This window comes from Tauraco erythrolophus, chromosome 13 (assembly GCF_009769465.1).
Source record: "Tauraco erythrolophus isolate bTauEry1 chromosome 13, bTauEry1.pri, whole genome shotgun sequence".
NCBI lineage: Eukaryota > Metazoa > Chordata > Aves > Musophagiformes > Musophagidae > Tauraco > Tauraco erythrolophus.
In genome coordinates, this window is record NC_141477.1 from 8,011,114 (window position 1) to 8,026,040 (window position 14,927).

At 41.5% G+C, this 14,927-nt stretch overlaps 1 protein-coding gene across 4 annotated transcripts in view; it reads right to left on the minus strand.

Annotated features, from left to right (window-relative positions):
- LOC104373777 (transmembrane 9 superfamily member 2) overlaps positions 1-11,424 on the minus strand; it is a 36,912-nt gene extending 25,488 nt beyond the window's left edge. For all 4 annotated transcript variants that reach the window (XR_015222516.1, XR_015222515.1, XR_015222514.1 and 1 more), the window contains exons 1-7: positions 11,217-11,424; positions 10,640-10,707; positions 9,161-9,254; positions 6,617-6,744; positions 6,263-6,392; positions 3,903-4,030; positions 1,164-1,275 (exon numbers count right to left, since the gene is read on the minus strand). Coding sequence is in view for 1 of the 4 variants with exons in the window: in XM_009979747.2 (XP_009978049.1) it covers positions 1,164-1,275; positions 3,903-4,030; positions 6,263-6,392; positions 6,617-6,744; positions 9,161-9,254; positions 10,640-10,707; positions 11,217-11,333 (777 nt within the window). In the remaining 3 variants the exon portion in view is untranslated. The remainder of the gene's footprint in view (positions 1-1,163; positions 1,276-3,902; positions 4,031-6,262; positions 6,393-6,616; positions 6,745-9,160; positions 9,255-10,639; positions 10,708-11,216) is intronic.
- Between the last annotated feature and the right edge of the window lie 3,503 nt (positions 11,425-14,927).

A 14,927-nucleotide genomic window follows, 5' to 3' on the forward strand; every position in this document is an offset into this window, starting at 1 on the left:
GTTATTTTGAAAGTACTGATAAAAAATAAAACCTACCAGGTACTATTCCAAACCAAGGCTAACGGGTAAAATAAGAAATAAGCCGGTTTGAGACGTGCTGACTGCCATCTGCTGGAAGCACCTCAACCCGCGGCGGCAAACCCACTCCCCAGAAAAAGGGGGTAGGAACGCTGCACGAATAACCCGCCAAAGTTCACGTTGCAATTCTAAACTGCAATTTATCATCAAGATTTAAACACAAATGTTAACAGACAGGAGGTTCATTCATGTAGTCAAATTAGAGAAGCTAAGGAGGACTGGGTATCTCAAGGGAAAAGTCACAAGATCCAGAGCCTTGCACCTCAAGGTCATTGGTTCAAATCAAATTCAATTTGGTAGAACGAAAGCTGTTACCACATGACAGCTGCTTGACTGCCTACACAAAATGAGCTGGTGGTCTCAAGCCGAATCCTTTAAGATCAGTGTCTTACATCAGAAAACCACCACGCTCTCCGGACAGGCTGGAACCAAGGTACAGAGGTTTGGAGTAGATTGAACCAAATTCTTCTCACCCCTACAGGAGGCTCACTTTCACTGCTGAGGTAAAGACCAAGTTGCATGAAGGCCTAATTTCCTCCCGTCTAAGTCATAACAGGCAGAATAAAGCACTAGAGTATTAGTAAACATCAGTCTAGTAACTCTAAAAGAGGAAGGGCCACCTACTCAAAAAAAGCTAATGAATAAAATAAAAGCAATACAAAATGAGACAATACCTACAACTTCACTATAAAAAACAGCTTTACAATATGCTGAAATAAACAACACAAAAGCATCTAGAAATAGAATACAAAGACTTCTTCAACATGAGACTCCCAGTACCCTGACCGAACTCTGAAAACACAGAGCACACCTCAAGGAAGACAACTCTGGCAGTTGTTCAATCTACTACCTTTCTACCAGTAAGAAAACGGGAAAAAAAAAAAAGTCTTTATTTACACATTCCAAGTGTCACTTAAACTACAGTAATGGAAGAGTAATAGGCTTTGGGAAAACAGCTTCACAAGACCATCCTTACAGAATTTACACTGCTTTCATCCAGTTATGGCTATTAGTAAATTATCCAGCTGTTTTCAATTTCATTCTTTTGAAGAATTACGTATTCATGTAACAGAGTCAATACTTACTTCAAATGTCACAGAGTAAGTGTAGATCAAATTCAGTTTATTGGTGAATCCTCCAGGAATCTCCATAGGTGGACCTTCACAACTTAAGTTGTTCTCATCTGTATGTTTGTAGCTAAGGGGAAAAAATGTTCAATAAAATTGCATATGCTCTAAAGGATGAATTTTCACAAACTCTTTTCTAAGGTGATTAAAACAAGTTTTTATTAAAAAAGCACAAAATACAAACAAGGAGAATTGTGTATATCATTTTGTACCAGCTATTCAACTTTTTTGAGGATCTGCTTTTTTGGTTCTTCTACCAACAAAGGTCAAAGATCTTAAAATATATTTTTATCAATATTTATGTTTGTAGCTAGAGATAATATGAAAAAAATGAAATCATGTCTATAATTAGGTATCATTATTTAGAATATCTATAACAGCCTTAAAGCCACACCAGAATTGAACACTCGTTCTCAAAAGCACTTCTGGTGAGAGCTAAAATCTCCATGGAAAGCATCCTAGAGATTTGGATCTTGGATCATTATCCTACATTCAGTTAGTTATCTCTTCACACTTTGAGGCATTTAAGAACATTGTAGGTAAAGTTGTTTGCCAAGCATGTGGGAGACAAGAACCACAGACCTCTGAAAGGTCACAAGCTGTAGTTTCACCCTATCCACTTTTCTGCCATGATCAGAATGAAGTCCTAGTCCTAAGCTAAAATGCTGCTCGGTTAACCGGGCTGCGAAGTCTGGAGATCTTTAGCTGGTAAGATGTCAAGTTTTAACACAAAATACCCCTTCTCTGCCACCATACCTCTCCCCTCCGTATTTTAACAGGAGTGCATTACTGGTGAGGGACTTGACCTCAGTGTGTGCTCATCAGTAAGGAAGACAAGAATTTCTTAGCAATCTCTCACAGGTTCTCACCTTCCCTCCAGTTTCATAGGGAGAAGGGTGTCTATTTTATTTTATTTTGGTGGAATTGGTAGTGTCTCTTTTTTATTACTATTATTTTTCACACTGGAGCAAAATAAATGACTGTGGGAACCTTTCCATTTTTCATTCCTATACAAGTGGTCTAATTTCTCCTCTCATTAGTCTTGGGTACTCTGAAAATACAGAACTCAGAACAACATTCTCCACTCTGAAGTTCAAACACGCAAACCCTTCTCTGCAGTACCTTAGAAATACTGGAGCTGTAGAAGCACAAAGTCAAAGAAACCTTAGGATTGCTTGAATTCACTCCTGTGAACCTCCTCTAACACTGGAAAATAACTTCCCTCTTACATGGCAAGTCGTATTTACCCAGTTTAGATAAACAATTCTACCTTACATGCATTATTATATGCCAACAACTAAGTCAAGCCACAAGGTAGTGAAAACTTCCATGAAAGGCCTAGGGTGCTCCAACCGCAAATACTCCCCAACAGGAGAACTTCAAAGTTGAAACAAAGCACCAAGCAAAACACCAGAGTCAGAGAACTACAACATTGAGGTTCTGTGCAACCCACCCGTGCCCTCTTGTGGTCTGCATCACTGGTGACAAGTCAAACAAATTTTTAACTACCCAGGATGCAACTGATACAGTATTAATCAAAAATGGTGAAAGAAGGTAGAATCTTCCTGCCACCATCTCAGAGCAGAAGGAATAAGCTTGCACAGCAAGTATAATTCCCTAGAAACACACTATAACATTGCAAGAGTAAAAAAAGTATTCCCAAGTCATGTTGTACAGTGCACGCCTGTATGACTTGAGAGACTGTGGTGGCATAATTTAAGAATGTATTTAATCTCTGCAGAAAAGAGGAAAGAGTTTAGCTAAAAAAAGAAACCTACTTGGAAATTTTATAAGTGGACTGCAGTTTTCAAATATAGGTAAGTATGAACTGTGTAAGAACTGTCTGACAAGAGGCCAGAGTAATTGCTTCAGTCTGTTTGTGACCTCTGAATTGCTGCATCTCCACTCTGGTCAACACAGAAATGCAGAAACTAAGAAGCTACTGTTTAAGAAAATAAGTAGTCTTCTTGGGAAATTAGTGATCATCTTCTGCTGTTCTGAATACCAGTATTAACTTGATATTTCACCTATTCCTCAGTATCCAAACCAACACATGAAAAAGTACACCTGTACAAATACTGTATATTCACACCAAGTACGTTTGTGAGGCAATACAAGAAGAGAGATGACATGGGAAACTGTCCCTCAGTTAAAACACGTCTTTTAAAGAAAGTAATGCACACCCAGATGCAAACCAATAAAAACATGAGAAAGAACCTCACACAAACAGTAGAAGCTAAGAGTCTGCACAAGCAGTTTTTCCATCAGGAGGGACCTCAGGGAACATTTTAAAAGCAAAGGGAAACGACACTTACAGTTGTGGAACTGCTTTTTGTAAATACAGTTCCAGCCATGAACCCGTACACGGAAAGCTTTATCAGAAGTCAGAATAACCAGTTCCTCAGAACTTACTGACACCAAGTACCATTTCTAAATTTGCAACTACTGCTAGCACTCCCTAGTACTAGAACTCAATGCTTTAATCATCTAGTTCCAACCCCCCAGCCATGGGCAGGGACACCCTTCACTACACCAGGTTGCTCAAAGCCTCATCCAACCTGACCTTGAACATTTCCAGGGATGGGGCAGCCACAACTTCTCTGGGCAACCTGTTCCAGTGCCTCACCACTCTCAGAGTGAAGAATTTCTTCCTTATATCTAATCTAAATCTCCCCTCTTTCAGTTTAAAGCAATTACCTTTGCGGTCTCAGTCTCGCCATCACCAGTCTTGCACCAGGCCAGTTTTCATCCTTCCCGCTATGGTACATGATTGTTATGTCAACGTGGTTGAAGAGGTAGAAAGTGTTCTTCTTGTTAAACTCTGACTGCAAAACATCATCGAGAGATTGAGAAACTTCTCCAACAGGAGAGGGCGCAAGCAGCCAAGAACTTTAAAATAAGACTACTGTCCAATGAAGGGGCAAGAAAGAAGGGGAAATATTTCAACATTCACGTTTTGAAAACATACCTGTGGAAAATATTTGCATGCTTTTCTACACATTAGTTTGTGTTATATAAATACAACTCATATAATAAAGCATCACATCTGTGTTACTAGTAAAATTTAAATGTATTTGACACCATTTTTGTATTTACCACAAAAAGCCGCCAAAACACATTCAAAGATTTATTCAAGGTACAAGTAATTCAGATTCACCATTCCTTCCTCCCAGTGCTCCTGATAGACACTCCGAAGCTTACAAACCAGGTTCTGCTTCAAAAAACTACCTTTCACCTTCAGTAGTTGTTCTGCTTTGTCATCCCTATCCTTTCAGAATTTGGAATGAATTTATATTTATTTACATTTACTGTATAAAGCTCAGGTGATACCAGAGCCAATTAAGGTGACACTGCTATTGTTTAAAAAACTTGAATTTGAATTAGGGGACCAGGATGACAGACTGCTAGTTGAGTTTCCAAGTAAAAAAAAAATCCTTTATTTATTGTGTATATTAGCCATGTTCCAACTGCCATACAACTTCATCTCTTGCCCACTCCCAGGAAAATATGAAGGTGTCTTGCATTGAATTTTTCCAGATTCCTCTTCTTTCACTATGAACGAGATTCCCAATGGGAGAAGACTACAATCATACCTGTGTCATGCTATAACCCCATCTTTAGGTACCCGTTTCCTCCATTTCCAAAGTAACAGCTGAAGTGATAATATAGCTCACTTGCTGCACCAATGCAAGGATGAACTGTAGCTGTGCCATTGCATGAGCACAGCCCCTTTCCTGCCCCAATTTTTAAAGAGATAATTGTGTCTGCTGGAATAGTATTTGGGTATACTTCTAAAAGAGGATGACATTCCCCAATTCAGCCCAGAGATTAGTCTCATATCCATGATGCTATGTTCTTATTTGCCCATGTAACAATCATCCCTCTAGTGCTATGCCATGCAACATTTTCATCGCAATTAGAATTCACAAACTAAAATTGACACTGAGTATGACAGCTACGCTGGCAGAGCATCCACACCACAGCTGGCACACACGATTTGCACAGCACTTCATGGATACACAGCACAAGCTCCCTAAACACTCACCAGGAAATTCAACCATTGATGCCTATGCACAAAAACCTCCCCATAAAAAAAAACAACTTTTCATCCAAGTTGCTGACTTTGCTACAATCCTTTTCTGTGTACCAGGTAGCTTCCAACACAATATACATCAATACCAATTTAACATAAAAACAACCTCACATACAAAAGAATAAAGTTGAACACCTAAGTGGGACAGGGTATTCACTTCACAGACCATTTTCAACAGTCTAGGGAGCCTGAGAAGTAACCGAGTTGGAAGGTGACCATAGACAGAGTAAACTGAACGTTCATAATAAACACATCCCTTCCAAGAAGCATCAGACCTGCTGAATACAAACAAATTGACTGGACTGTATACAAGCAGTAAGTCATATGGCAGAACAGAGAGATCTCTCCTCACCAAGAGGAGTGTGGTCCCTCACCCTAGGAGAGATAAAACCATATCACTATTATCCATAACTGTACTAGTTCACCATGGAACTCCCAAGATGACTGACACATTTCGAATTGTTGTCAATGCAATTCTTTCCCTGCCACAGCTGTGCTTGTTATCTTCCAGCCATCTGGGAAAAACCCTGACACATTTATCTTGTAAACTGTGCCAGACATAACTTTTGCAACTAGAACAAAGTGCGCATTTCTAGGTCTTCACTAGAAAGCTGCTATCTGAAATTGATAAAAGAAGGTCTTGCACATAAACACGACATGAACAAAGAATGAATAGGTACAGGGGTAGACACACATGAAATTTCAGAACAAAAACTTAATTTTCTAAGGCTTCTCATTGCTTTACGTACATTGGCCAAAAGACCTACACAAACATTTTTTTTGGACAATTGTACCAGTGAGACACTGCATATAGAAGCAGCATACAGCTTTGCCTGTGCCCACATTCTGAACATCAACCATGTTTACAAGGGTATCTATTCTTTCCCAGGAAAAGAAAGCTTAAAAATAAAACTGTAAATGAAATTACATCTGCTATACGAACGAAAAAGGTTCGACCACTTACATTTATAACACAAGCATCTTTAACTCTACCATCTGGAGTAACAAAACATCCTATGGGAAATCCCGGATTACAGTATTTTTGTCCATCTTCCACATCATAGCACCACGTTACAGGCATGTTATCGATAATCCTAGACAGAAATCATCAAAGAACATGTCCTCAGAAAAGGATGCACCTTTTTTCACATTGACATTTAACATTCATGTAACGCACATAGTTTTCAGCAGTGCCCACAAGATGCACAGTAGAGGACAACTACCACACAGAAGGAAGAAAGCAACCACTTAGAACATAGAGAACAATGTAGAAAAGCAGGAAATAAACTCCCAACCTCAAGCACACATCTCAGCTTACCAGTGATGCTGATAATTCAACTGCATTCCTTTCTTCAAAAAAGCCAGTTTGCTTTTATCAGCGCTGTTTCCTGGGTCGTAGGATCTTGTACAAACCTTCTTGCATGTTTCTTGCTTTTTAAAAGTGAACTGTCAAAAAAAGCACACAAACCCAGTAACTTCAGTTTTGCCTCAAAAACCTTTTAGAGTCTTTTTTTCAGGTAAAGCTGACTTTTTTGAGATACTTCATTTCCTTGCTATAAAAGTTTCTAAAGCCAGAATTTACTGTACCACAGCTTTAACTTAAATGTCAAGATTTATGTATATCCAGCACCAGTAATCCCCTCCCTTTCACACTGCTAAAAATCTCTTCAATAGTCCAGATAAACTACCTCCAGAAAAACCTTGAGGACTAAAATTTGAAAATTACTAGAAAAGGTATTACTTTTTTCTTTTACCAGTTTGTTTTATTTTGGTAATCTCATCATCTGCTAAACTAGACTTTTAACTACACCCTTTTTTGAACATTTCCTGTGAATTTTAGCTGTGTTTCCCCATGACAACTAAGTTATTAGACAAGGCTGTCAAAAATGCAAAACGTTACACAGCATTAAGTGCAGACACCTTCTACCACAAACATGTTCGTGTTTGTATATCAAACTGTCCTGGTTTCAGCTGGGACAGAGTTAGTTTTAATCTTTAGCAGCTAGAAGAGCTCTGTGTTTTGGTTTTACGAGAAGAATGTTGATAGCACACTGACATTTACAGTTGGTACTGAGATACCAAGGGCTTTTCAGCTTGCCCTGGTTTTGCCAGCGTGCAGGAGCACAACAGGCTGGGGAGGAGGAGCATGGCCAGGACAACGGGTCTACAACTCCCCTTAGGATTTGACCTTAGGATTGAGGCTAAACTGGCCAATGGAGTATTCCATATCATGCATCAGTATATAGATGAGGGCTGACCAGGAAGAAAAGCTTTTGCTCTTCCAAAGTCTCTCTGAGTGCTTTCTCTCTCTCATTCTCTTTTTGAGCCTCTTGCTCGTCCAGGATTGTGGTGTCAGGATTTATCTGTTTTGGAATCGTTTGCTGGGGTGGGACAGGCATTGGTCATCAGGTGGTGAGCAATTACACTGTGCATCACTTGTTTGTACATATTATCATCATTATACATACACATTCATGTATTATCATCGTTACTTTTAATTTTTTATTATTACATTGTATTTATTGCAATCCATGAGTCTCCTTCCTTTTTCCCCCGTTAATTCTCTTCTCCTTTCCCCAGGAGAGGAGGAGGGTGAGCAAGTGGCTGTGTGGCGTTTAGTTGCTGGCTGGGCTAAACCACAACACAAACTTCTATTCTAACTCAGTTAGGATCTACCTGTTCATGAGCTAACCTACTTAAAACATGACTGAAAATTCTAATATTATCAAGGCCTAAGTGCTAACCAATAACAGCATCTTCTAATTACCGTAGTGTGCAGCCATTTCAAACAAGTAATGGTTACAATACTTAATCTATTCAATAGGTATGCAGCCCAAATGACCCATCATGCTATGTATTTAAAAGCTTCTTGTGGTCAGCAGCCATAAGACTTAAAATTACACTAGCTCAGAGAGTCAAAAAAAAACAGACTTCTAGGAGCAGTTTACACAAGTGAGGAGGCATCACCTCCTTAACAGCCCTATGAAAAGATGTGACTAGATCCCTAATGACTGAGTAGCAGTAGACTCAGAAACTATGCTGCCTCTTTTTCTCACAGGGATTTGGATTATCTAGCAACCCTCACACACAAACACAGCCCAGTTTTCAGTTTCACTATCAAATCCCAGTCTGGAAACTGCACTTGAACAGTAAACAGCTTTCAGTCATTAAGAGATGGTGTTTAATTGTATCTCCTTTACTGCTAATCATTTTCCCAAGTTGATTGTACAGCTTTTTAGAGATGCTACATTTGGTCATTGCTAATGCAGGGTATGAGGCAGAAAAATATCACATACCTAATCTACAAAACACTTCCACACATTTATTTGACAGAATATTACAAGTGACATGTATCAACAATGAAAAATTTGGTTTTAGCCAACAAATGTTAAGTGTGTACAAGCAGGGAAAAGCTAGAAATTAACCCCTACTTGACTTGCCCTTCCCAATCTGGAAGTTGGCCAATAGTACAACCAAGCACGCGAAACAGTTTCTGAATCACCACTTTACAGGCTCCAACACTACATTTAAAACACTAATGATTTCAGATCACCTAACACACTATACACCCAGCTCTTACAGAACTGCTTAAGATACCGTTTCTGGACTTCTTTACCACAGAGGAACAGGAAAGGAGAGTGATTACTGGCCCAGCTTCCGAACTTTAATTAGCCACTCTAAGATGTCCTTGGGGTGGGAGAGGTTTTCTTTTCATTACATAAACACTATAAAGCTTATATTAGAAGCAAATAAATAAAAACAATCACATAATGATCAAATTTTCAGTCATGTCTATGGATCACAGCCATCAGAATGACAGCTATCAAATTTATACAGGATCAACTTCAAAGGATAAAATAACCTTATATGGAGACGATGCTATTCTCTCCCCAAACAGCACTTGTCCTAGATTTTCTGACGGTCTTTTCTCTTCTGTATCTTGACAGAAGTCAAAACTGTAAAAGAGTGGAAAAGATTACCTTTAATTTTTAATTGACATACAATGGTAAATATCAGCCTAAAACAATTTCTTAAGTTATGTCCTTAACATGGCAGTTTCATGCTTCTTTTGGCACGTCAGCCACTGTTAGTAAAAATTTGAGTGCTTCTGCAGAGAAATTTGGCATTTATTATACAGAAATACTTCTCTTTTGATATCAGTTTCAATCAGTTGAAGTATCTTTAACAAAACGCATGATGCTTAGTCCAAGTGCCGTTTTCAAATGGCAATTTAAACAAACAACAGAATCTTTCGTATTAGGAAAAAAGAGACTATGCCACAGACTGTCTGTTTCTCTTGCAAACAATTTCACAAAAACCAACGACACTCCTTTCTTAAAGAAGTCTTTACAAACAGTACTTAACATGAAACACATTCCAAGGAAGGTTAAGTGCTTTTAATTTTAACATGCCACACTGCCAAATGCCATTCACCAATTCAACTATTGTAGTCTGAAACAGCTGAATATGGGAGGGAGCATGTAACCGTTCTGGATCTTCATCATTTAAACACAGGCAGCAGCAGGTTATGGAAAAAAAACAGATACCACTTATCTTTGGTGAATAAATACTTTTCTTCAATCAGTGCTTCTAAATTCATCAGCTTCCATGAAGTTTAATGCAAATAGAGACATTGTGGGCTTTTCAAGCTAGTCCCTAGCCTTGCTGCTACTGTTGCACTGCACAGGACCAGAGCTACAACACCTGCAAGTTTCTCTTACCTCTATGCCCAACAGCAATACTGCAAATCATATTGTGTATCATTGCTTTGTAGGTCCATAAATACCTGCAAATGCAGGTCATAGTTTTCACAGACAAGAATCAAAATAAAAAAAAAAAAAAAAAAAAAATATCAAAACCACAAGAAGAATTAGATACAGAGCTTTGGTGGAAAAAGGAAAACTAACAATGACCCTTCTTCCAATTTCTTTTAGTTGCTAGAAACAAGGGATGCAAAACTCATGTCTTCCTAGGTTTGTCTAACAGGAAGAACTTTCAAATACATCAAAGTCAACACTAAATCTAGTACTCAGCTCAAAAAACGCACCCATTAGAAGCCACCCAGCAGCAGAATGCACCACTAGAATGCACCCAGCAGCCGTGTCTTTATTAACCTGTTATTGTTAACAGAAGACAGTCAGGAAGCACAGGTGTGGCCTTCATCCTTTCCTCCCTCTGGCATTTCATTCCTGCTGCCAAACACGGGATTCACTTTTCCATACCAACACCCGAAACATCACTTACGAGAAACCCGTGTACTGTACCAGGAGCTGCATCGCCGCGCTGCGAGCGGAAAACAGGCTTTCCAAACGCTTCGGGAAGCCTGCTCCCATGTACTTACGCATCATACTCGTACGGCAGAACCGATTCAACCGAGTCCAGCCTGTTCACGAAGAGCTCGATTAGCGACTGAAACGAGGAGGGGAGGATAAAGTATGAGAATACAGCCTTGCAAAAACGGACGCGCAGCCGACACGAAGCGCATGGCGGGCTTGCAAGAGCTGTTCCGAGCTCAGGAGCTCGCTCCCCCGCGGCGGAGTTACCACAGGCTGCTGACAGGCCCCGGCCGCGGCCGCAGCGCCGGGCCGCGCCACAGCCGCCCTCCCGCGGCAGCGCTGCCGCCACACGGGGCTGCGACAAGGAACGAAACTCCGGCAGAGGACCCTCCCGGCGCTGAACGGAGAGCTCGGCAAGGAAAAAGGAAGTTTTCACCATAAAAAAACCCACCGGGTGCACCAGGGAGAAGGGAACTGGGGTCGGTTGGCTCCCCGGGGCAAAGCTGCCGCCTGCGGGAGACCGGCCGGGGCCCGCACGCAGCCGGGCAGGGGGTACGCGGCGGTCCCCCTTCTCGCCACGGAAACCCGGCGTGGGACAAGGCGGGAGTCGCCCGCGTCGGGCCCTCCCGTGAGGGCTCTCACCTTGCAGCCCTCTCTCTCCTCGCCCTCCTCACAGAAGCTGACGGGCGCCAAGCCGGGCAGGTAGAAGGCGGCACAGAGAGGCGCCACCAGCAAGAGGCCGGCCACCAGCAGCCTCATCTTCCAGCCTCAAGGAGCAAAGGCACCATGAGCCGAGGCGCCAGCTTCGACTCCCCTGGCCAGCGCCTTGCACAGGCGGCCTCAGCCGAGGCGGAAGCCGGTAGCGGCGGCGTCACGATGGCGCCGCAATTTCGGCGCCTGCGCGGTGAGGAGGTGAGGCGCTGGGCGCCATCTTGAGGCAGGGCGCCTTGAGGCACGGCGGTTCGCGCCTCGGCTGCGGGATGCCGTCTCCTCCTCGGCGGAGAGGTGGTTTACCTTTTTCCTGGCCTTTCACGCTCACCTCATTCCGTTTTCCCAAAGTGCAGCAGAGAAGACTTCAATTAGATTTTACCACCTCAAAAATTAGGGGTGGAAATCCAAGACTTTGTATTGCAGCCTTTATCTGCAACCCTGTGACTTCTAAGAATGATGTTTAATGATTTTGTGATGTCTAGCTCAGCAGCTCGTGATGTTTGCAGCCAGGCACAGCGGAACATGCACCAGTTCATGGTGTCCCGTGGCCCCTTACGACCACAACGCAGCCACAGCAATGCCATGAATGTGATGCTAAGCTCCAGGCTTGCTCCTTCGGGTGGCAATGGCAGGAGCAGCGCTCAGGGACAGCTGCAAAACCTGTCCGAGAAGCAGGGTAAGTACAAGCTCTGTGCTACCACGGCAAGACATCCACTGCTGTCTAAGACATTGTGCTAAAGGCATTGCTGTTAATACCAGGTAGACACCACCTCCATCTTCCTATTTCCCATTTAGGCAAGCTGTTGCCACTCTGGTTTCCAGCCTGTGACATTACGTTTGCATTACCCCTGCAAAATGTCCATGTCCAACAATTTTGCTCAACTCGTCAATCAGTAGTGAGTTGCCCTTACCGTAGGACAGCACCAGGCAAAAGGAGACAGTATTAAAGGGTCCATAGTAACTACTTACTTCAAGTCTTTTCAGCTGAGCCTGGAAAATTTGAGTTGTCAATTCAGGCAGCTCCAGCTATCTCTTAGGGACTTGTGATCCACCTTGTATTGCTAAACTGAAAGGGGCCACAATTAGATCTTGAAAAGGTGATTTGGGAGAAGCACATTATTAAATTGCAGTTTAGAAATGGTTGACAAAGTCAGTGTCAGAAACAATTGTTTTGTGCTGCTCTCATCCTCTCTAGTTTGAGTTTTATAGAGGAAAAATGCTGAATATCTATAAACAGCTATCGACTGACAGCTGCCCAGAAAGTTGTTTCTTGTCATGAAAATATTAAACCTATCTTTTCAGATACTAGTTTTTTACTATATGTCTAGAGGGAATTACATTCCTTTTTTATTCATTCAGAATGAGTCTTATGTGGTCAGATTATTTGTGTTTTCCTTAATCCTCATCCCTCAACTCTGCTGAACTCTTTATCCAGTTTAAACCCAAAGCATGATGAACTTGGTAAAAGGCCAATATATTTGATGAAAATACACAGCGTGGTACAAGGGAGGTTCAAAGTACTGCCCTCTGTATGAACAGGTTTGTAGTGTAAATTCAACTACATTGTTAAACATCATAGGATTCACCTGACAGTAACATTTTAGGTGAAAGCTACCAAAAAAAATCATAATCCTCATGGAATGTTGTCCACCTTTGCCATCCAGTGGTCTCATTTTTATCACTGTAAAGGCACAAAGGGATCAGTTTCTTTATACGTATGTGAGTTTGTAAGTAACATACTTGTATAACTGCATTTATGCTGCTTTTTAAATTGTAAGGAAAATTTTCTAAGCTGTGATAATGCAAGGCAAGTACATGCAAGGTTTCTGTAATTTTTCTAAAAAATTCAAACTTACAAAGAGGAAAAAAAAAAAGAGGAGGGGAAAGAATTAGAGGAATTATACATTCTCTAATCCTCCAGGAAAAAGATGTGTTTCACTGAACTTGGAGCAGGACCATACATAAACAGTGTAGTGGAATATAGTAAAATACTGCTCCAGTTTGCAATGTAGATGGAACTAAAGTTTTGATGAGAATCATGACAAAGATATCTTTTAGGACAAAGGATAGAAGAATTTGGCCTAGTACAAGATTTTGCCCTAGTACAATTACAGTAGTTATGTTCAAATGCTGTTTCAAATGTAATTATGTTCATGCTAATCCCTAGCTCCATGTACAGTATGTGTTAACAGAATGTTAATAAAATGAAGCCTGGAGTTACCAATGAAATATTTTACCCTTTTAATCAGAGGAGGAAAAAGAGCCTTTAGTTTACATTTCCTTATCTTTCCAGTTACGTGGGAGGTGGTCAGCAAATACACTGCTATAGGTCATAGAAGCACACAGAGAGACTTCGCACATAGATGGAGACTATTTTTAGTGTGTTTCTTACAGGACTAACGATTCACTTCAGTTTTCACTATCCGTTGCAGGGAGACTCTGAGGTTTATATTCTTCTGTATTGAAATGAGAATTTGAACCTTTTTTCATATGATAATCAGATGAGTATCTTGCTATGCCATTCTTCAGCAACGGCATTGTTACCACGTGCAGTGCCCTCCCACTTCGTTACTGAAGGTCATCTTTCCCTTTTCCCATGCACAGTAACAGCATCCAGAAACTCTTAGCGTCTATGCGAGGAAGGTGATCATCTTTAAGTACGTACTACAGTCTAGAGAAGCGTTTGAGAGCTACCTTCTTTTGTATTCTCAACAGATCTATGAGGTAGTCTGAAGCATCGTTGCCTTCTGTTTTCCCTAACACAAAGAGCAGTTGAATATCAGTATCTGAGCAGAGGAGACCGAAAACCTGAAGATAAGAATAGAGCCTGATATTCTTTTATCGGGATGTGACAGTTATGCAGCTCTGTGACTGTAACAGCACTGGGCAGTACTGGTCGAGTCTATAGACTCTGTGGCACCTCCTAGAACTAAAGGTCTGTAGAATAACATGAGGGAGAACAGAAGTCACAGAGGAACTGAGCAATGTCCATCCCATGTGTTAAGAAAGTGGATAAGGTAATATGCTGGTGGACCACCTTCTTTGTCTCCTATGTCTCTTACAAGACAAGATGGCCTAGGAAACTACACTGCCATTTCTGATGGCTTCAACCCCACTCATCCCCTCCTACCTGTCCGTGCTGCTGGTACAAATAATAGTGTGGGAAGGAGTCCGAAGGGCAGTAGATACAGCTGGGAAAGGCGGCATTTTTTTTCCTTTTAGCTTCCAGCAGGTTTGTTGTGGAACCCTGCCAGCCCTCAGGACTTCTCAATGAAGGCATGCTATGGTGCCTGTAAGGAAAGGGATCTTGCTATGTACAAGCAAGAGCCTGAATAGGTGCCAGGCAGCACTGCTTACTGTACCACATGGATACCCTTTGAAAAGCCCTAGGAAAAACCACCTGGTGACCTGCCAGAGCTGATGCAGGTGCAGTACAGGAACACAGAGTGGCTTTGGAGACCAGCTCCTTAGCCCTGACAGACATCCCTCAGCAGGCACATCTCCAGGAATGTGCAGGACACATTCCTGGATGTGATTCCTTGATGCCAATGAGGATGCATTGGCATCCTATTACTCAAACCTGGGATCAGGGGCTTCACGTGAGGTTTTGTTGTAAATCCTCTGGTTAATCCCAGTGGGATT